At 41.3% G+C, this 22,437-nt stretch overlaps 2 protein-coding genes across 2 annotated transcripts in view; both read right to left on the reverse strand.

Moving 5' to 3' along the window:
• The window catches only part of top1b (DNA topoisomerase Ib), a 39,345-nt gene extending 21,122 nt beyond the window's left edge, over nucleotides 1–18,223 (reverse strand). The window contains exons 1-12 of the mRNA XM_056243129.1: nucleotides 18,121–18,223; nucleotides 17,877–17,901; nucleotides 11,793–11,868; nucleotides 11,475–11,556; nucleotides 11,288–11,337; nucleotides 11,054–11,143; nucleotides 10,882–10,975; nucleotides 10,707–10,798; nucleotides 10,486–10,601; nucleotides 2,146–2,267; nucleotides 1,014–1,136; nucleotides 753–940 (exon numbers count right to left, since the gene is read on the reverse strand). Coding sequence (XP_056099104.1) covers nucleotides 753–940; nucleotides 1,014–1,136; nucleotides 2,146–2,267; nucleotides 10,486–10,601; nucleotides 10,707–10,798; nucleotides 10,882–10,975; nucleotides 11,054–11,143; nucleotides 11,288–11,337; nucleotides 11,475–11,556; nucleotides 11,793–11,868; nucleotides 17,877–17,901; nucleotides 18,121–18,153 — 1,091 coding nt within the window. The 5' untranslated portion in view covers nucleotides 18,154–18,223. The remainder of the gene's footprint in view (nucleotides 1–752; nucleotides 941–1,013; nucleotides 1,137–2,145; nucleotides 2,268–10,485; nucleotides 10,602–10,706; nucleotides 10,799–10,881; nucleotides 10,976–11,053; nucleotides 11,144–11,287; nucleotides 11,338–11,474; nucleotides 11,557–11,792; nucleotides 11,869–17,876; nucleotides 17,902–18,120) is intronic.
• Nucleotides 18,224–21,151: 2,928 nt separating this feature from the next.
• Nucleotides 21,152–22,088, reverse strand: LOC130077875 (proteasome assembly chaperone 2-like). Its single transcript, XM_056243287.1, has one exon. The coding sequence runs from the start codon at nucleotides 22,005–22,007 to the stop codon at nucleotides 21,225–21,227; it is 783 nt and encodes a 260-aa protein (XP_056099262.1). The 5' UTR covers nucleotides 22,008–22,088; the 3' UTR covers nucleotides 21,152–21,224.
• Between the last annotated feature and the right edge of the window lie 349 nt (nucleotides 22,089–22,437).

The following is a 22,437-nucleotide window of genomic DNA, read 5'->3' on the forward strand; positions in this document are numbered from 1 at the left end:
ACGCTCCCTAGAAGGGACCCCTTCTATTAGGAAGTTGTGGTCCTAAGCCTTTGAGCTGGCCCAGACATACCTCCCATGAACTATGTTCTGACAGTTTTCTCGGTTCATTAGCTTGGGCTATGACCGGTAGGGAGTGCTGTCACTGACAGCCCAATGTGACCTAGGGTGAGTGGTTTTAGTGTCCTTTGTATTACTGGTTCTGACAGTTGTCACTGCCATTGGGCATGTACTCCCCTCAGTATGGCAGCGTAGGTATTTCGTTCCCCATAGCGTCGATGACGTATTGTTGAGTTCCCTTCGAAAGGGAACGTCTCAGGCTACGACTGTAACCTTTGTTCCCTGAGAACAGGAAACGAGACGATACGTCTCCCTGCCATACCTCGGGCCTGCCTTCAACAGTCCCTTCAGACGATAGGATGTTGTCATGGTTTCAAGGCACCCTTTTTATACATCCAGGTTGCGCACTCATCATCCGAGCTGATGATGCACGGGCTGTCGCCGGTCAACATGATTGCTGTGAGTTGATACTTGATGTCAGACACCTGTCACGCCTGAGGCGTTCCCCATAGCGTTGATGACGTATTGTCTCGTTCCCTGTTCTCAGGGAACAAAGGTTACAGTCGTAACCTGAGACGTTTCTTGCTGTCAGAGAGACCCTTCTATTTGTGTTATAATTTTTTTCTTTTTTCTTTAATTCTACTATTATTCTACAACATGAAAATAGTAATAATACAGCATGATTAGGGACTCACTTGCTGCAGTTGATGATGATGTCCTCGGGTCGGATGCGGCGTTTCAGTTTGCCCATCTTAGGATGGTCCCCGCGTCCTCTGAACAGACCTGGAGGCTCGATCCGGAAGTTGCCGATCCGCTCCCTGTGGTTGTCCATAACACAGAATCCATACTCCTGCAGAATCCGTTCGTTCTCCTCTTTGGTTTTCTTTGAAAATAAGATGAATTTTTCAGTTAAAGTTTGTATTTCAGCAGTATGTGTGTGTTGGTGGCATTCTAACCTGTTTCTCCTCTTTTGACATCTGTTTTCTGGCCTCAGATTGTGCTTTAAAGTATTCGTGCATCTCAGTGAAGTCACATTTCTTCAGCTCAGTGATCTTTGACTTCTCCTCTGATGTCATTTCCTTACAAGAAACATTTGTGGGACAATGTTTCTATAAGACACTGTGACACTGTGGCAGAATAATGCCATCAAACTTTCTCAGTGAAGTCACATTTCTTCAGCTCAGTGATCTTTGACTTCTCCTCTGATGTCATTTCCTTACAAGAAACATTTGTGGGACAATGTTTCTATAAGACACTGTGACACTGTGGCAGAATAATGCCATCAAACTTTTGCACATTTCCAGCGGTTAAAGGGATACTCCACCGTTTTTTCATATTAAACTATGTTATTCTCTTATCTAAGACGAGTTGATACATACCTCTCTCGTCTCAGTGCGTGCACTGAATCGCTCTGTCGGGCGGAGAACTTTGAGAGCAGTTAGCTTAGCCCCATTCATTGTATATGGGCCAAACAGAGATGAAGTTAGAAGCGACCAAACACATCCAAGTTTTCTCTATTTAAATATAGTTACACAAGTAGTTACAAGTAGTTTTTTGTGCAGAGTTGATGAAGTATCAGGGAGAGGGAAAGGGAGAGGGAGAGGGAGAGGGAGAGGGAGAGGGGGAGAGGACTTTTCACGAGTGAAGATATTACAGCGCCGAGTCGAAGTGCTCCCAATAAGTGCTATTCCGCCATACATTATTGTTATCCATTTTACCCGCTTATAAAAAGCGCCACATTTTATTTAGTGTCACCATACTTGGTCGTGTAACTACTCGTGTAACTATATTTAAATAGAGAAAACGTGGATGTGTTTGGTCGCTTCTAACTTCATCTCTGTTTGGCCCATATTCAGTGAATGGGGCTAAGCTACTGCTCTCAAAGTTCTCCACCCGACAGAGCGATTCAGTGCACGCACTGAGACGAGAGAGGTATGTATCAACTCGTCTTAGATAAGAGAATAACATAGTTTAATATGAGAAAACGGTGGAGTATCCCTTTAATAAAACAATTCCCTTAAAACTGGCAATTGTGAATAATATGAGAGCAATAATATTAGATAAGTAATGTTTTGAAAAGTGTGTTACCTTCCTCCAATCTTTGAAGAAGTTCTTTCTAAATATGTCTTTAGTTGTGTACTCATGGTCAATCATTTTTGCATAAAACGTGGCCACTTCCTCTGCACCTGGGCTCAATTTCATGGCCTTTTCTGTGAAACACAAGATAATTATCTCAACATTTAAAGACATCCTCATTACACACCACACTATACATGTGTCACAATCATGTCCTGTATAGTTTCATTTTCTTTGTCACTATAGTTTCTAATTAGTTTTCACACTTGTTCCTTGTTCTGTTGATTGATTTTCAGAGCCTGAGTTTGCCATGAAGCGAGAGTCTGAGCAAATGCCAAAGGCCAATTTCGTCCCCGAGCCTGATGTACAAACGTTGCATATGCACTAAATGTAGTTATATTGTATATATACTCAGCTTGCGGGAAGGCAGACGGAGACGGATGTCCCTGGTAGAGAGCCAGGCCTTCTGCCCTGGATGGTAAATGGATGTCGTCGCTCTTCTTGCGTCGGCCTGGATCTTGTGTCTCCGTACTGCCCTCTGAAGGTGGATATGAGCTGAGTACCACACCCTTTTGCTCTCCTGGAACCAGTAGTTCACAACTGGAACGTCTGACGGCTCACCTGACCAGGGAAACATGGGTGGTTGGTAGCCGAGTATGCACTGGAAGGGTGTAATCCTGGTGGTGGTCTGACGAAGGGAGTTCTGCGCATACTTGGCCCATGGTAGGAAACGGTTCCAGCTGTGTTGGTGGTTGTGGCAGTATGACCACAGGTAATGTCCGATTTCCTGGATCTTGCGTTCTGTTTGGCTGTTTATCTGAGAGTGGTATCCTGAAGACAAGCTTACCGACACCCGAGCAGATGTAAGAAGGCTTTCCACACACATGAAGTAAACTGTGACCCTCTATCGGACACAATGTCTTCTGGCAGTCCATAGTTACAAAATACATGGTGGAATAATGCCTCAGCAGTCTCCAGAGTGGAAGGTAGACCTTTAAATGGGAGCTTACAGGCCTTAAAGAAACAGTCAACTGCAACCAGGATGCAAGTTTGTGTCAGAGGGAGGTAAGTCTGTGACGAAGTCGATGCCAAGGTGATACCAGGGTCTATTGGGAATGGGTAATGATAGTAGTTTGCCTTCTGGAAGATGTCTTGAAATAGCGCATGTGGAACAGCCTCAGACCAAACATTGTATGTCCTGGGTCATACTGGGCCACCAATAGCGTTCACGGAGGAGCGAGAGGGTTTGCTGGTAACCTGGACGCCCTGATCCTGGAAACGAGGGCACTGAGTTCATGAGGGTTACGCGTAGAGTTGATGTTACATACGTGCCCCCGTCAGGACCTCTCGGCGGAGTTGGCTCCTCTCTGGTGGCTATAGCAATCTGTTCGTCCATCGCCGACTGAATAGGACAAGTGAAGAGGGCTGGAGGGAGAATAGGATCAGGTGATGGTGTAGGTTGATCTGGAGTATGAAGATGGGAGAGAGCGTCAGCTTTGGTGTTCTTGTGTCCAGGACGATAAGTGACTTTGAAATTGAATTGGGTGAGAAATAAGGCCTGACTTGAGGTGGGTTCAAATGGCGAGCATTCTTGAGATATTCTAAATTACAGTGGTCTGTAATCACCTGAAACGAGTGGTTTGCTCCCTCCAGCCAATGTCTCCATTCTTCAAATGCAAATTTGATGGCGGGGAGCTCATGGTTCCCAATGTCGTAATTTTGCTCAGCCCGGTACAGTTTCTTTGAAAAGAAGGCACATGGATAAAGAGCTGCTGACTCACCCTGCCGCTGAGAGAGTACTGCTTTCACTCTGCTGGGGGATGCGTCCACTTCTATGACAAAGGGGAAGTCAGGATCGGGACAAAAGGCATTCTTCAGATGTTGGAAAGCACCGGTGGTGTCATGATACCACACACAGGAAACAGGGGTAGATCAAATAGCAGTTTAATGGGTATCCGTACATCATAAAACCAGTCCAGGCAGGGGTCAAAATCCATACAAGCAATCGATAAACGAGAAACAAAACAAGAACAGACAAGAACACAGACCTCCAAAGTGGTGTGATAAATAACAAGGACTCCGTAACAAACACTAAACAGGCAGGGTATTTATACACACAGAAACTAACAATCATTATGGGGAACAGCTGAGTGCAATGAACAGTGATGAGTGCAGACAAGGATTGTGTTCTAATGTGAATGATACCGTGGGGGAAGAGGACCTCTAGTGGACATCAGGGAACATAAACCAACACTGTGACATAACCTCCCCTCTACGGAGCGGCTACCAGACGCTCCAAGACGTAGAAACAAACAAAACAAGAGTCCAGGCGGGAGGTGGAATGGTGGAGGATCAGGGGGCGGGATGGGGGGGCCAGGTCCATGAAGGGGAACAGGAACATGGGGTGGGGGTGAGACCTTCCCTCAGGCGGCCAAGGCGGAGACCTCCCCTCGGGCGGCCAGGGGGGAAGCAGGTCGTGCAGGCGGCCAGGGCGGAGACCTCACCTCGGGCGGCCATGCCGGAGGCCCAGGAACAGACACCGGCTCAGGAACAGACACCGGCTCAGGAACAGACACCGGCTCAGGAACAGACACCGGCTCAGGAACAGCAACAGACGCCAGCTCAGGAACAGCAACAGACGCCGGCTCAGGAACGGCAACAGACACCGGCTCAGGAACAGACACCGGCTCAGGAACAGCAACAGACGCCAGCTCAGGAACAGCAACAGACGCCGGCTCAGGAACGGCAACAGATGCCGGCTCAGGAACGGCAACAGACGCCGGCTCAGGAACAGCAACAGACGCCAGCTCAGGAACAGCAACAGACGCCGGCTCAGGAACGGCAACAGACGCCGGCTCAGGAACGGCAACAGACACCGGCTCAGGAACAGACACCGGCTCAGGAACAGGAACAGACACCGGCTCAGGAACAGCAACAGACGCCGGCTCAGGAAGAGCAACAGACACCGGCTCAGGAACAGCAACAGACGCCAGCTCAGGAACAGCAACAGACGCCAGCTCAGGAACAGCAACAGACGCCGGCTCAGGAACAGCAACAGACGCCAGCTCAGGAACAGCAACAGACGCTGGCTCAGGAACGGCAACAGACACCGGCTCAGGAACGGCAACAGACACCGGCTCAGGAACAGACACCGGCTCAGGAACAGACACCGGCTCAGGAACAGCAACAGACGCCAGCCCAGGAACAGCAACAGACGCCGGTTTAGGAACAGCAACAGACGCCGGCTCAGGAACAGCAACAGACGCCGGCTCAGGAACGGCAACAGACGCCAGCTCAGGAACAGCAACAGACGCCAGCTCAGGAACAGCAACAGACGCCGGCTCAGGAACAGCAACAGACGCCGGCTCAGGAACAGCAACAGACACCGGCTCAGGAACGGCAACAGACACCGGCTCAGGAACAGACACCGGCTCAGGAACAGCAACAGACGCCAGCTCAGGAACAGCAACAGACGCCGGCTCAGGAACAGCAACAGACGCCGGCTCAGGAACAGCAACAGACACCGGCAGATGCGACACGAACAGTCTCTGGATCGGCAGACGTGACGCGAACAGCCTCTGGATCGGCAGACGTGACGCGAACAGTCTCTGGATCGGCAGACGTGACGCGAACAGTCTCTGGATCGGCAGACGTGACGCGAACAGCCTCTGGATCGGCAGACGTGACGCGAACAGTCTCTGGATCGGCAGACGTGACGCGAACAGTCTCTGGATCGGCAGACGTGACGCGAACAGCCTCTAGATCGGCAGACGTGACGCGAACAGTCTCTGGATCGGCAGACGTGACGCGAACAGCCTCTGGATCGGCAGACGTGTGCTTCCTCCGTGCATGCAGAACCGCCAATACATAAAAAAGGAAGACCGCTCTCTTGGCCGTGGCAGGACTGATGATGGGCTGCTCAGGCACGGCCTCCGGGAAGACAGCGGGCTGCTCGGGCACAGAAGCAGTTTTTGTAAAAATAGGCTAACGATTGCGTCATAACTCGCGACTCTCTGTCGCAAGGTGGAGAAATTATCGTATAGACAGAAGTAGAAGCTCGCGCGCAATCGGGGGGACGTGGAGGCATAAAGTCAAGGGAGAAGCCCATAGAGAGTTGTAAAGTTGCTCCTGCTGAGAGCTCATGGACAGCTCATACACACGATCTCCGGCTCGGAAGGGAATGATTCAGATTCCTCTTGGCACAGCTACTAGAAGACGTACAACTGTGAGACAGGTTGCTCACGTCACATCTACGTCATCAAGCTGAGTGTGAGCCTGCGCAGTGCGCTTGGCAATCAGGAAGTGAGTGCTTCTAATTGACTTTTGAAGTCTATGGAGTCTTCCGTTGAAGTCTATGGGGTCGCTGTGTCCATTTCTTTTACTGTCTATGGTCAAATCTCTCCAGAACCACTAAAGACAATCACTTCAACAGCAACTCAGTGTTTTCACTCACCAACAGGTGACAACAAAGGCTAATTGTATGAAAATAAAAGCAAGTATCAACAGTCAGACAGTTTCAGAATACAATAGCAACACACATGTGATTTCAGCCAATCATTTCTAAAAGTATAAAATTAGAGATCAAGCTTTAAACTTTAACAAAAAATACCAGACCAGACCAACGAGAAAAAAACTATTTTAATGTGAGCATGAACTGCTTACTGATATAACTGTATTTTTAGCTGAGCACAAGACAAGCTGTTCTTCCAGGGCATCCATTCAAACACATATATGCATCCAAAACAATGCACACAAATTCCAGGATATGATACATTTTTTTTAAAAAGGACTGTTTTTACTACTTCATTGCAGAGTATTTCACTACAAACAACACACAATGGATTTGGCGCCACGGAATCGCCTGTTGCCGTAAATCCATACTGAGGCATCGTATATAAGATTGAAGCTTGACTTTTTTTTGTTTTTTTGAGTTGGTCATCACCCTTTCTTTTACGGAAACAGTCCGCAATGCAATGGGCCATGGAAGTTTGCTGGGGCCCGATCATCTCTCTACATACTGCCACTTCATGTGCACTGAAGTGCACTTCTGCAGTCCAGTCAGATACCATACGTCCAGAACCAATGAGACGCTAAGCAAACGCAAGGCGCTCAAAGAAACACATTTTGATCTATTTATTGTTTGTGTTTTGGATTAAATAACATGTCATAGCACTTAAAAAAAAACATTTAAAAAAGACAATTATTATAGAAAAAAAGACCATTATTTCAAGGCCCGGGTCCCGGGGGTTGGGAATCGCTGCTTTATCAAACCGCTTAGACACAGTAAGAAAAGAGGCTCATCTACTTGGTATATTCTGAAAAATGGTAAGTGTTTATTTTTTTACCTTAGATGTATGTAAACTTACTGTAGGAGACCTAAAAAAAACGAGGAACCTTTAAAATAGTATAATTGGGGCACTTAAAAAAAAATGTTATCAAATGTAATTTAATGGCGCAGTGTGTGATTATTAGCGGCATCTAGCGGTTCGGTTGCGAGTTGCACTAAGGGCTCATCCCACTGCTCACCCCTCCCTTTCGAAGAAGCTACGGTGGCTAAAACGGGACAAACATATCGTCGTCTGAGACAGCAGATAATAGCCAGAGTAAGCCAAGAGTGTGTAACATTGTCACTGTTTCTGTACCACAGTCCATAATAAACCACGTCATGGATAAAGTTTACAAAGCCATAGTCAGGTGAGGACCAAGGGTCTTAATATATAATATAATAATAGTCATAAACTGATTGTCTCACAAATGTAACCAGCACATTTCTCCCCACATAGCAAACCCATAATACAGCGAGGGAGAAGAACCACATGAAACTATCCAACTATATATTTTTTCTAACAGGGTAGTAAAAGTTTAGCTGGCTAAGTTGAGCTGTTACTGTGGCTGAGCTGGTTAAAGCGTAAAGCCTTGTTTAAACTCGACGCGTCCGCATGAGCGCAAAGGTGCGCGCGGCAAAAATGACATGATTGTAACAGTGCGCACGCCCCCGCATCCTAGACACCATTTACTAAACACAATAGGCTTTTTTTCTCTGATTTTGAAAACTCTTCGCGATCGACTTAAAATGCTTCCAAGATCGACTTGTCGACCGCGATCGACGGGTTGGTGATTCCTGTAACATACTGTTTTACGGTCAATGACAAGAGTACCAGGGTTTCCGTTGTCCGGTAATTACCGGACATTGGCCGGGAAAAAAATGAAATGTCCGACAAAATTAAATCTCTCCGGTCAAATTGTCCGATTAAAATTGCGTAATAATCCCGCCCCCCTAACACAATATGAATTTGAGAATAAGCCTAAAATTTATAAAGCTAAAATACACCGACCTTTGGCTATGTTATAAAGGAACAGCCTCTACCGTTTGAAAGTTATTAAACAACATCGCATGCTGCATTTCAAATAAAGCGCACGCCTAGAACGGCTGTAATATAGACCTAAACAACGAACGATTGAGTGAGACGTTTCAAATATGGCCAGGTCCATTGATATTATTGATAAAGTTGATAAAGTTGACGATGCAGACTCGCCATCTTCGCAGTATTGAACGCGCCTGAGAGAAGTGTGCTCGCGCCGACGCCTCCGTGTCCTGATTAGCCTATATTGTCCACTATATTTGCTTCTTATTTAATAATCCAGGCAAATTTGTTGATGAAACATTGATTAAAATGAATATACAATTTATACAAAACGAAATTTTCAAGCAAAAATAATATTCGAAGATCGCTGGGTTGATTATTATTCGAAAATTTACACACTAGAGCATGTGAGCAAAGCGGAGCAGTGTGACGCTTATTATAAGTTAAAAAACTTAAATATACGTTTCATTTTTATAAATAATATAATGTTATTATTTTTTTATTTCATCTATGTTGATTAGGCTATATGAAAAGGGAACCGCATGAGATGAGTAAGATAGGATCATATGACCAATAGGCCAATATATCGGAAAACATTTGGAATTGGTCAGACATGATTTTGACCACTTATTTAGTTTTGTTTTGTAGAAAGCCTTTCTTTAAAGTTTATTTCGTTTTCTATAAATTGTATCTTCATTTTAATCAATGTTTCATCAACAAATTTGCCTGGATTAAAAAATAAGAATTTATTCATATGAAGTGAGCATTTCTCTCTAGGCGCATTCACTACTGCGAAGATGGCGAGTCTGCATCGTCAACTTTATCAATTTATCAACAATTTAAATGTTTCATGCATAATCATTACTTTCGCCGGTTCTTTGTGGCAAGCTTTATTTCAGGTGTTGCGTGATATTTCTGCGCCCAAGTAGCAGTGCTTCGCCTATGTATAGTCTCCGCAACGGCGATAGATTGAAACGCGCGTCCAAATGAAGATTGCGCAACTCGCGCAGCGCGTCGTCCATGCGACTGATAGCAGCGGACACGAGCGCTCAGCTTGATTTAAAAAACAACTGATTTTAGCGCTAGATCTCTTATTTAATAGCGAACTAAATGAATGATCTGCTAGTTAACTGGAGATGTTTTATTTATTTGTATTAGGTACATCCGTGCCTCAATGTTTCAAAAAGTGAATGTGTGTGAAACCAAAAACAATTGGTGTTGATTGATGCCAATCGAACATTCATGTTTTTTCTGTATATTTGAAAGTTAGGCTAATAATAACATGTTGCATTCTATACGGCCTGATTATGTATTTTTTTAAGTTACATAGCCTGCCTCCAGTTTTCCTCAACTTGACTAATTAAGAGGCGATATTTGACCGGCATATCATCAAAATGTCCGTTAAACGAAACCTCTGCCGGTCACTATGACCGGCACCATTTTTTTCTAGCGGAAACTCTGAAGAGTACTAATCTCACGAACGTAACCAGCATATTTATCCCCACATAGCAAAGCCATAACACAGCGAGGGAGACGAACTAAGTTACATGAAACAATCCAACTACACATTTACACCACTGACAAGGGAAAAGTCACTACTCACGGTGTCTATGGCTAGCTTCTAGCTTTCTGCGGCTTCTCTTTCAAGGTAGTGACGAAACGCGCTCTGTAGCGCTTTGTGTTCGCGTTCGGCTACGGTAGAAACATGACGCCACAATATGTCGACCTTCATAGAAGGGGGTGCCCGCGGTTATGTAGATATAAATGCCTCATTCTAAGGTAATAAAAACATTTCGGATTATTAAGTAAGTTCTTTATACACCACTGAAAACAGTTATGGATGTCATATTGCATTTCTGTTAATAGATACTCAAAATTATTACACATTGCACCTTTAATCTCTAATTATTTTAGGATAGTATTGCATAGTATTTGACTAGAACATGATAGCAGACAGCTGGTGGGGTCAAAGGCCAACGCTACTCACCATCATAATAAAACCTGATATGGCCTGGCAGGGGTTCATATGGCGGGGGGAACACAGGACCTTTATGCTCCAGAAACTTCCACTTGGAGCCATCTGTGTGTCTCTCCTCTTCCCACCTGAGTAACAGAGCAAGAGAAAGACAGATATTGCATAAAAGATGAAGGGAGCGACATTTCAAGATGAGTACAGATTTGTCTCAATTTCCAATTGTTTTGTCTCACCACTTCCACTTCTCCTCCGGCTCGTTTTTGGCTTTCTTTTTCCCTCCAGTGGTGTCTTTCTTTTCCTCTTTCGTCCTCTTTGGTTTCCTTTCCTGGGTCAGTGAGATATGACGTCAGTAACAGTCAAAAGCCATAGTGAAGGTGTACGTAGTTCAAGAGAAAGAGTGATGTTTACCTCCCTCTCCTCATAATCACTATCGTCCTCCTGTTTACGTTTTTTCACTTTCTTCTCATCCTCCACTTTTACCTTTTTGGGCTTGTGTTTACAACTGCTTTACAAATAGAAATCACAATGGTTTTACATGCCATATGCAAAGGATCATGGGAACAAATCTTATTGCACATACTCGTCTTCATCCCGCTCTCTCTTGAGTGACTTCTCATGTTTGATGGAGTGATGATAGCCATTATCCTCTTCCACTTTAATTGACGGTGGGCTGAAACAAGAGACATTATTTTTACAACATTTTTAGTTTTGATTACATGTTCAGCAGTTTATCTTGGTTTATATATATAATAATACATCTTTTTCATATTTTACAATGTGGGAATGTAAACATTTCAGCACATCGCTGTCTTACCTTACAAAGCCATTCTCTTCATCTCCATATTTCCCATCAGAACTGTGGAACTTCACAACAAAACAAAAACGCACCCAAAATAAGATGTATAAACACATAAGGATGTTCACATACTCACAAGACACAAGGCGAATATTTCATTCATTATATTTTTTTTAACACTCTGGTATGGTACAATTGAATCAACCTTTTCTTCTTTTCGCTTTTCTTTATGCTTAAGTTGGACTTTTTCTTTCTCTCGATGCTTCTCTGAAGAGCTTCTGTGTTCGCTGTAAAACAAATGGAAAAAGATGAGATTCTCCTTTAGGACAATAGATAAAAGAATCTCCAAATGAATAATGCCAACCAAACAGCATGACTGCCAGCAAATACAGCAGATACATATTCCAAAGCTTAAAAAAATAAGATATATTCATCCGCTAGATCTGAAAGTACGAGGGATGTGTTGTACACAATGTTAGAATTATTTCTGCCTTGAAACCAATGTCAAAATAAAGGAAATCACCTGTTGCCGTTCTTTGAGTTGTCCCGCTCTCTCTTGTGGTCCCTGTCTTTATGTTTGTCCTTGTGTTTGTGTGAATCTGAGTCAAAAACAATAGTTTCATAAAGACTTCCCAGATTTACAGGTGATACATCGCAATGAAATCCACAATAATCCATTTGAATTAATTTAAAATGTAAAAAAATTGGACTGCAATGCATTTTAAGACTCCTCAAATGTATGTGATATGCAATTACTTGATGTAGAATCATGTAAATGGCATAAATAAAACTTTAATACACTGCATGATACTACATCATAACAATTACCATGTTATTATGGGATTTTACTAACAACAAAGTAACAGAAGAAACCCCGGCCCAATAGTACCTTGTTGTAACATGTAAAAACCATAGTATATGAATATGGTAATCATAGATTATGTCGGTATACTGTATATTTAGGAAATAAATAAAATTATAATTATAGATATTATACATATGTCCCCATTATGCGTATTAAGCTATCATATACTTAAGTTTTAGTTTAAAACCATTAGACTTTCATTTTTAAGTTTTATATGGCTGTTTTAAATATTTAAAAACTTTAAAAACACTTTGTTGGCATAAAACACATTACTCACAGAGTTCAAATACACCTATTGGAGCCAAATGTCACATAAATGTACTGGTCGTGTACAAAAAGCATTGTGCTGGTCTCCTTCGACTCCTCATGTGCAACCTGCTTTTGTGCTGCTGAACCATTAAAAAACATCTAACCAGCTTTCTTTTATGAAATAAGTTAAACATGATGCTTTGGCAGTACACTAAAGTATAAAGCCAATCCAATGACTGTGAAGAGGGTTTATTTACCAGCTCATAAGCATAGATCAACATATTAATCTCTTAAATGTACTTTAAAATTAGTTATTACCAAATAAATAAGTGACTAATATGAGCAAAATGAAATGGCTCAAGTGTGTGTCTTTTGTGTGTCACCAGAGCCATTGAAAAACAGTTGCAACATGCTTTGATGTCGCAGTCACATGGTTCGTGGAGCTCTCAATAGTGCCAAACAACTAAAAATATTTGCAGCAAATTCTTGTAAAAAATTAAGGCATAATGTGCATTGATTACTACGCTGACTACACTTTACTGTAGCATTTTATTCTGTGCAGAGATAAAGAGACAACATTATTATGATTTTCTTGAGTTTTAGATGTTCCTTTCTTGGGTCACACTCATACTCCTTAGCGGTTAAAAGTGACCAAACACCTTAAGTCTAGCTTTTTATCTTTTTGGTGCTAAATAATATTTGTGCAATAATTATGATCCATTAATGACCATTTGAAAAAAAAAAAAATTCTAATATGTTTATTATACATAACAATTAGTGTAGTATTTAGGGTTAAAATAGAGAAAAAGGTTTTAAATTTCAATGCAAAGAGGGAAATTAAAGGTTTCTGGTGGCCGGAAAAAAATATATTCATATGTAATGCATTGGTTTAACCATTAGATGCCTGTTTGGCTCTTTAATAATAGCTCTAGGGTACATTTACACGACAATGATAAACTAAAAACGGAGAAGTTTTTCCTTTGTGTTTTTCACATACAGACCACAATGTTGTTAAAACTATCCCTGTACACACAGTTTCGCGAAAAGTTTGCTTCATAAAATACCACTACTGGCTAAATTCCTGAGAAGTCAACTAAAATGTAAAAAAATGCAGTCATTTCATTAACTTATCAGCGATCAACTTTTCATTAAAGCATCAGCGAGTGTGCTTGAGAAACACTGAACTATTGGTTGCTTGGAACTATTGGTTGCTTGGAACTATTGGTTGTGAACTATTGGTTGCTTGGAACTATTGGTTGCTTGGAACTATTGGTTGCTTGGAACTATTGGTTGTGAACTATTGGTTGCTTGGAACTATTGGTTGTGAACTATTGGTTGCTTGGAACTATTGGTTGCTTGGAACTATTGGTTGTGAACTATTGGTTGTGAACTATTGGTTGCTTGGAACTATTGGTTGCTTGGAACTATTGGTTGCTTGGAACTATTGGTTGTTTGGAACTATTGGTTGCTTGGAACTATTGGTTGCTTGGAACTATTGGTTGGTTGTGAACTGTTGGTTGCTTGGAACTATTGGTTGCTTGGAATTATTGGTTGTGAACTATTGGTTGTTTGGAACTATTGGCTGCTTGGAACTATTGGTTGCTTGGAACTATTGGTTGGTTGTGAACTGTTGGTTGTTTGGAACAATTGGTTGCTTGGAACAATTGGTTGCTTGGAACTTTTGGTTGTGAACTGTTGGTTGTTTGGAACTATTGGTTGCTTGGAACTATTGGTTGTGAACTATTGGTTGTGAACTATTGGTTGCTTGGAACAATTGGTTGCTTGGAACTATAGGTTGCTTGGAACTATTGGTTGTGAACTATTGGTTGCTTGGAACTATTGGTTGCTTGGAACTATTGGTTGCTTGGAACTATTGGTTGCTTGGAACTATTGGTTGTTTGGAACTATTGGTTGCTTGGAACTATTGGTTGCTTGGAACTATTGGTTGCTTGGAACAATTGGTTGCTTGGAACTATTGGTTGTGAACTATAGGTTGCTTGGAACTATTGATTGTTTGGAACTATTGGTTGCTTGGAATTATTGGTTGCTTGAAACTATTGGTTGCTTGAAACTATTGGTTGCTTGAAACTATTGATTGTTGTGAACTATTGGGTGCTTGGAACTATTGGTTGCTTGGAACTATTGGTTGCTTGGAACTATTGGTTGCTTGGAACTATTGGTTGTGAACTATTGATTGTTTGGAACTATTGGTTGCTTGGAATTATTGGTTGCTTGAAACTATTGGTTGTGAACTTTTGGTTGCTTGAAACTATTGATTGTTGTGAACTATTGGTTGTGAACTATTGGGTGCTTGGAACTATTGGTTGCTTGGAACTATTGCTTGTGAACTATTGGTTGCTTGAAACTATTGATTGTTGTGAACTATTGGTTGCTTGGAACTATTGGTTGCTTGGAACTATTGATTGTTTGGAACTATTGGTTGCTTGGAACTATTGGTTGCTTGGAACTATTGGTTGCTTGGAACTATTGATTGTTTGGAACTATTGGTTGCTTGGAACTATTGGTTGTGAACTATTGGTTGCTTAGAACTATTGATTGTTTGGAACTATTGGTTGCTTGGAATTATTGGTTGCTTGAAACTATTGGTTGTGAACAATTGGTTGTGAACTATTGGTTGCTTGGAATTATTGGTTGTGAACTATTGGTTGTTTGGAACTATTGGTTGCTTGGAACTATTGGTTGGTTGTGAACTGTTGGTTGCTTGGAACTATTGGTTGCTTGGAATTATTGGTTGTGAACTATTGGTTGTTTGGAACTATTGGTTGCTTGGAACTATTGGTTGCTTGGAACTATTGGTTGGTTGTGAACTGTTGGTTGCTTGGAACAATTGGTTGCTTGGAACAATTGGTTGCTTGGAACTTTTGGTTGTGAACTGTTGGTTGTTTGGAACTATTGGTTGCTTGGAACTATTGGTTGTGAACTATTGGTTGTGAACTATTGGTTGCTTGGAACAATTGGTTGCTTGGAACTATAGGTTGCTTGGAACTATTGGTTGCTTGGAACTATTGGTTGTGAACTATTGGTTGCTTGGAACTATTGGTTGCTTGGAACTATTGGTTGTGAACTATTGGTTGTTTGGAACTATTGGTTGCTTGGAACTATTGGTTGCTTGGAACAATTGGTTGCTTGGAACTATTGGTTGTGAACTATAGGTTGCTTGGAACTATTGATTGTTTGGAACTATTGGTTGCTTGGAATTATTGGTTGCTTGAAACTATTGGTTGTGAACTATTGGTTGCTTGAAACTATTGATTGTTGTGAACTATTGGTTGTGAACTATTGGGTGCTTGGAACTATTGGTTGCTTGGAACTATTGGTTGCTTGGAACTATTGGTTGTGAACTATTGGTTGTGAACTATTGATTGTTTGGAACTAGTGGTTGCTTGGAATTATTGGTTGCTTGAAACTATTGGTTGTGAACTTTTGGTTGCTTGAAACTATTGATTGTTGTGAACTATTGGTTGTGAACTATTGGGTGCTTGGAACTATTGGTTGCTTGGAACTATTGCTTGTGAACTATTGGTTGCTTGAAACTATTGATTGTTGTGAACTATTGGTTGCTTGGAACTATTGGTTGCTTGGAACTATTGATTGTTTGGAACTATTGGTTGCTTGGAACTATTGGTTGCTTGGAACTATTGATTGTTTGGAACTATTGGTTGCTTGGAACTATTGGTTGTGAACTATTGGTTGCTTAGAACTATTGATTGTTTGGAACTATTGGTTGCTTGGAATTATTGGTTGCTTGAAACTATTGGTTGTGAACAATTGGTTGTGAACTATTGGTTGCTTGGAATTATTGGTTGTGAACTATTGGTTGTTTGGAACTATTGGTTGCTTGGAACTATTGGCTGCTCCACGACACGCATTTCACAATTCCCATGAAAGTCTATGGGAGTGTCGCAACTCTGTTGTTCAACAGCTCTGCCCTACACATAAGTTATGATGTCAAACTGGAACTCAAAGTGACAAATAGAGCAATTTTTGTTTAGCTTTTTATTGCTTCAAAGTTGAAAATAGGAAGAGTATGTAGGCTTATGAGTGCCCTCAAACTGATCTGATAGCATCACTGTTCCTCCACAAATATATATACACACTACCAGTCAACAATTTTAAAAGAATCCTGAATTTTTTTTTTTACACAGCTGTTTTCAACATTGATAATAATAATGAGAAATGTTTCTTGAGCAGCAAATCATCATATTAGAATGATTTCTGAAGGATCATGTGACACTGACGACTGGAGTAATGATGCTGAAACTTCAGCTTTGATCACAGGAATAAATTACATTTTAAAATATATTAAAATAGAAAACAGTTATTTTAAATTGTCATAACATTTAACATTTTTTTAAATGCAGCCATGGTGAGCAGAAGAGACTTCTTTTAAAAACAATAAAAAAAAATTACCGATCCAGAACTTTTGACTGGTAGTGTATACATACCATATAGGGTTTTGCTTTAAATAAATTAGTTTAGGCTTTAAAATGAATGTTGTTTGTAATAAAATACACTATAATTTGTTTATTCGATAGGCTACTATAAAATAAACATAAGGCCAACTAAAATACATGTTTATAATGTTTGTAAATATTTTGTTTTATCTACTGGTATTTTACATTCATTTTAAATATAATAATAAAATGTGACTGATACACCAATGTTTTTTATTTGTCAACAACTTGTTTGTCCATACAGATGGGGGCCATTAATTGAACAAATAAGACAAGCATATGTTCATTACTCCCATCCACATTAACTTTGTGTTTAATCACTGTCATAATTATGAGGGGTCCTTGGAAAATGTTCTACCCTACAAGGGGTCCCTGCTGGCCCCAAAAAGTTTGAGAACCCCTGCCATAGTATTACCATTCTGGTACTACCATTAATAATGATGTACTACCATGGTCCTAAAATGTCAGTATTTTTTGTTAATGTTACTACTAACACATAGTTTGGGTGAAATGCCATATAACTGATATTTTATTCTAACAATAACTGTCACGTAAAAATAGATTTCATGGCAAAAAAGATAGCAAAACCTTTTTTATATTATGATTTTACAGTAACAACTGTAGTAATAATGGCATTTTTGGTGGCTATAAAGGTGAGCCAGTTGTCTGTTACATGAGTTATTGCTGCTCATATTCAGTCAGAGATTCAGAGTAGAGAAAATGGCGCAGAGACTAAGTCCTCGCGCATCCTTTCCCCACTTTCAGCGGCCAAATTCAGCACGTTACCCTTCAAAATCCACACGATGACAGTCATTTTCCGATAATCGATCTACTACTCTATGTGAATGTGATCTCAGTGTGAGGCATTTCAGGTGTCAAGTGTGATTTTCCAGTGCAGTTTCTGAACAATAGACAGCAGAGAGAGCGGCTGACGGGACTTAGTCTCTGACGCCATTTCTGCTCCATCTCACTGTCAGTGTCACGAGCGCTGCTTCATCACCTGTAAATACACACTTACTGTAGTCCACAGACCCGGACTCCATCTGAAACACACACATTTACACAGCATTTAAACATACCATGTCGCATTTCAATAACAAAAAACAATGCAATTAGAAGATATTCGCGCATAAAGTTGGCGTTGCGCTATTAAAATATGCACAATCTTAACTATTCGTTTGTAAAGTTTACGTATAATTTCACTTCAAATAAATGTCCTGCGAGAATAGTTTAATATAGATAACATGTTCGAAATTTGGTACCTGATGGCGTTTATGTACATGATCTCCACTCATGTTGAGACTCTGAAGATGAAGAATAAGATGATGAAGGTATTATCTAGAAATGACAAAGATGCCGGTATTTTAAAAGCTGTGACAAAATGATGACTGTCGTCGAGGGTTAAGTCTGACTGTACCACTACTGCGCATGCGCTGCATGCTTGCGTTTAAATGCCGACGAGTTCACAGGATCCTAAAAACTCTTCAACTAGACGAGACCACAACATTATGCAAACTCACATCTCAAGTTAAGATCTAAAGCCAGGTTTAACAAGTTAATTTATCGTGTATTACGTCGAATTTAAGTCTTATGAAACCGAAATATGTGTGTAGGGGAGAATGGTGCTAGTTTTTCTGAAGACTGAGTCAAAAGTCCAATTAGCCTACATCTCCAATAATAACCAACTGCAGAAAACCCCCCGCTTTATTTTATAGTTGCTAGAGCCTATTTACAACATTTCTTTGTGTTTGTGCTCATGTGTGATTACAAAAATCATTATCATAAAGTAAATGACCACTAAAATAATTCATATAGGCTAATTGTTTTTGACATGATCTAATGAAAAATGAAGCTGGTTATAATTACTAATGATACTTACTTCCTCATGTAAACAACACATTTTTCGTTTATAAGAGACAGGTAAGCCTAGTCAATGAAGTTTTAAGATTTATGAATAATATATAGCTGAATTAGGAGTTTACGGCGGTATGAGCCTACAATAACAGACCAGGCATTAGTCAGACATTAATTAATCAGAAAATGGTCATTTAGTTTATCCTTTAGTAATAAAGGCATCTATACCTAATAAAAAATAAGAAAGTTTTAAGTGGTTCTTTGAAAATAGTTCTCTATAGATTATTATTATTATCTTATTGATGTGGAAAGGAAATGCTTACTATCAATACAAGCTTTTTAATAAACCATAAACATTTTTAAGCATTTAATGTCAAGTGACAAGAAAAATTGAAGTACTAAACCAAAACCAATATGTTGTACTGGTTTGGTCACTTGGCAGCCAAGTCTGACTTTGTTTAAAAAACTTAATTAGACAAAACTTAAATATGGTGTTCAGGTTTTTTTTAAATGCCCAATAAGTCACGTTTCTACAAATATTTGTTTTAATTGTGAATTATCTGTTCCTCATGTGTGTTCTCCTTGTGCTGCCAAAACAGCTCTGATGCGTCGAGGCTTGGACTCCACAAGACCTCTGAACGTGTCCTGTGGTTTCTGGCACCAAGAAGCCATCACTATTTGGCCCTTGTTAAGTAAGTCACTCTTGTTAAAGGCACTGAGATCTTTACACCTGCACATTTTTCCTGCTTCCAACACTTTGTATTATCTGGACCAAGCAGACACACACAAATTGTTCATTATATTTAATGAATAATCCAGAAAACTCACTCTCCCAACAATGGTCTATGAAACTTCCCCCAAAACTAACATCCCAAATGAAGCTAACACACTGGCAGAACCTGGTGTCCTGTTACAGACACCTTAAGACTGATAAGAGTTTTTACGACCCCAAAAGGAATTTGCAGAGAGTTGTGACTCTCACTTAATTCTTGCTGAGGAGGAGAAATAAACCCTTTTAATATATTCTATATATAACCACTTGAGAAATGTATAAACATGCATCTAATTTTCCCATTTCATGATTTTCCTTTTATGTGGTTTGGCCTATGTATTCATTTTCTCTTCTAAACTCTTTTGAATTAATGTTTCAGACTTGCATACTATGGTTAACCAAAATCATTTGTGTAGCATGTTTGGTCTCTATAAACTCCAATCTTCGTCCCCCATTTGTTAATGTACATTACATTTTGCTAACTTTGTGATGCATTAGTATTATAAGAATCTTGAAGATTCTTTTGTTAAACACCCAATCAAATTACATCCAGAGGGTGAGACATCTTCACACTTTAAAAATCACTGATCACAAGATCACGCCCTCTTAGGCCACGTCCACACGAAGCCGGTGCGTTCCCTATCCGATATTTTTTTTCCCTCGTTCTAAAAAAAACCCCTCTGTAAACACGGAAATATCTGCGTACACACCAAGGGGGTAATCCATCGACCGGAAGTTGAAGCCGGCCGGGTGCCGCCATGTCGTAGCAGAACTTCACTTGCGTTAGCATTTCCATTGACTCCCATTCATTTTGGCGTCACTTTGACAGCGAATAACTTTACATCTGAGGCGTTTAAAGACTCCATTTGTCCATTATTTATTTCTAAAGAAACACGACAATGTATAAAGGGCTCCATTACCTTCTATGTTACATTATGGCCCCGTAGAAACAGATTTAGTAAAAATAGGCTAACGATTGCGTCATAACCACTCGACTCTCTGTCGCGCTGTACAGAAGTTACCGTACAGACAGGAGGAGAAGCTCGCAGGCAATCGGGGGGACGTCCCGTCAAGAGAGAAGCCCATAGATAATGAGTCCATAAAAGCAATGGAATACTTACTCCTGCTCACTCACGCCAAAGAACTCTTTGCTCAAGTTCCCCGTCTCTGCAAGATTAACGTTGGCAATTTTCACGCACAGCTACTAGAAGATTAACGTCTGTCAGACAGGTTGCTCACGTCATCAAGCTTAGTTTGAGTCGGTTTGAGTCTGCGCGTCAGGAACGGAAGTGCTCAAAAATCGCCAAAAATGGGCTTCAACTGTCTCAACTGAGTTCCAATGAGATGGCTCTGTCCACTTCTTATACTGTCTATGGTACACACGAAACCACTGAAACCGACTGAAAACGGTGTAGTATATATGCCAGACCAGTATGGGGCGCTGTAATTCTGCCACAGATACACACTATACACGGAGAAGAAGACTTTGAGCATGCGCATAACCTTGCGCGCTGTATACGAACCAAGAAGAACCTTTTTTTTTTTTTTTTTTGGCAAAAATAATGTTACGGGTTATTATTTATGTTCTATTTCACTTATTTACAAGCAAAATGTGTATTGAACGCTTTGTGCAGTTTGACAGTTCAACATCAGTGATTCTCTGATTCATGTTATAAACACCTGCATTTCAGCAGAGTTGAACAAGCATGTCCAGACGCAAGCGTGATGTTTCAGCCCGCTTCAGAAGAGAAGAGGTGGGATCCCGCTGCCGAACAGCAGCTTCCATGAGGGAGGAACCCGCCACTGCACTGAGCCCTGCGTAGGTTTTTCCAGCAGATGGAGCCAGTCATTGAGATGGTTGATGAGAGCAAAAGCATCAGGGATGTTGTCCCCTTCTGAGCAGAAGATCAGCACTACTGCCATAGGGATGTCCTCTGTGCAGCAGTCTGTGTACAGGGCTTTGGTCACTCCTCCTCCAGGAATGTAGAGCCGCTGCTCTGAGTCGGAGATCTCAGGGAACACGCTGATTCTCTCCATCTCCCTCCAGCCCAGCTCCTCCACCCGCTGGCCCTCCTCCTTCTGCAGAGACGGGCTCAGCAGGTACCGCAGAGGAGTGCCATGAAGCTGTTGGTCGTCTCTCTGATAAGCGTAACTGCTGGACAGCAGCACACTTCTGAGGAATCCACTACTCTTGATCCAGGAAACAATCAGCTTTCGGAATGATCTGACCTTTGTCTGGATGATGGATGTTCTTATCTGCAGGACAGCCAGCTTTAAGTCACTGTGGGAGTAAACCTCTGCGCTGATGCTGAGCTGGGCAGCATCCTCAGTGGATGTGGCATACGGGTTGTTTCCAACCATGGGAATCAGACAGTCCGTGTGGAAGTGTCCCACTCTGGGCATATTTAATGTTGAGATGAGGAGATCCACGGCGAGCTGTCCCACGTTTCCAACAGATACTGCAGGCATTATCAACGTAAAGCCTTTAAAAGATGGAACTACATCCCCCGCCGAAATGAACATTTTTAAAACGGTTTAGATTTAATTTAGAAGATAAATTCAGATAATTGCAGTGGATCTGTAGTGATTTTTACTTTCAATTTCTTGCGCTCACGAACCAAGAAGAACCATTATTGTTGTTGCTGTTACGTGTGACGCAGCCGACAAGTGATGTGATGACATCATCGTTTCACAAAATATATACGGATTGGCTGTACACACGAAACCGCAAGGGTGTCGTTTTCAGATTTATCCACTTTGGGACCCGGTTTCAAAAAATAGCGGTTTCACTCTCCCAAATGCCGGATCTGTGTGGACGAAACGCCAATACGATAATAACTGTATACGTATACAGCGAAACGCGTCTTCGTGTGGACAGGCCCTTAGTCCCTTTCTGAAATCCTGATGTGAAGATGATGCTGAACTAGAAGTCCCCCAAGGACCCCCAAGCTTG

The sequence above is a fragment of the Rhinichthys klamathensis genome, unplaced genomic scaffold (genome assembly GCF_029890125.1).
Source record: "Rhinichthys klamathensis goyatoka isolate OS25496 unplaced genomic scaffold, OSU_Roscu_1.1 h1tg000025l_1, whole genome shotgun sequence".
Classification (NCBI taxonomy): Eukaryota; Metazoa; Chordata; class Actinopteri; order Cypriniformes; family Leuciscidae; genus Rhinichthys; species Rhinichthys klamathensis.

Bases quoted from the DNA above. Each gene is read 5' to 3' on its own strand.
- LOC130077875 (XM_056243287.1), bottom strand. From the start codon at position 22,007: ATGTTCATTTCGGCGGGGGATGTAGTTCCATCTTTTAAAGGCTTTACG.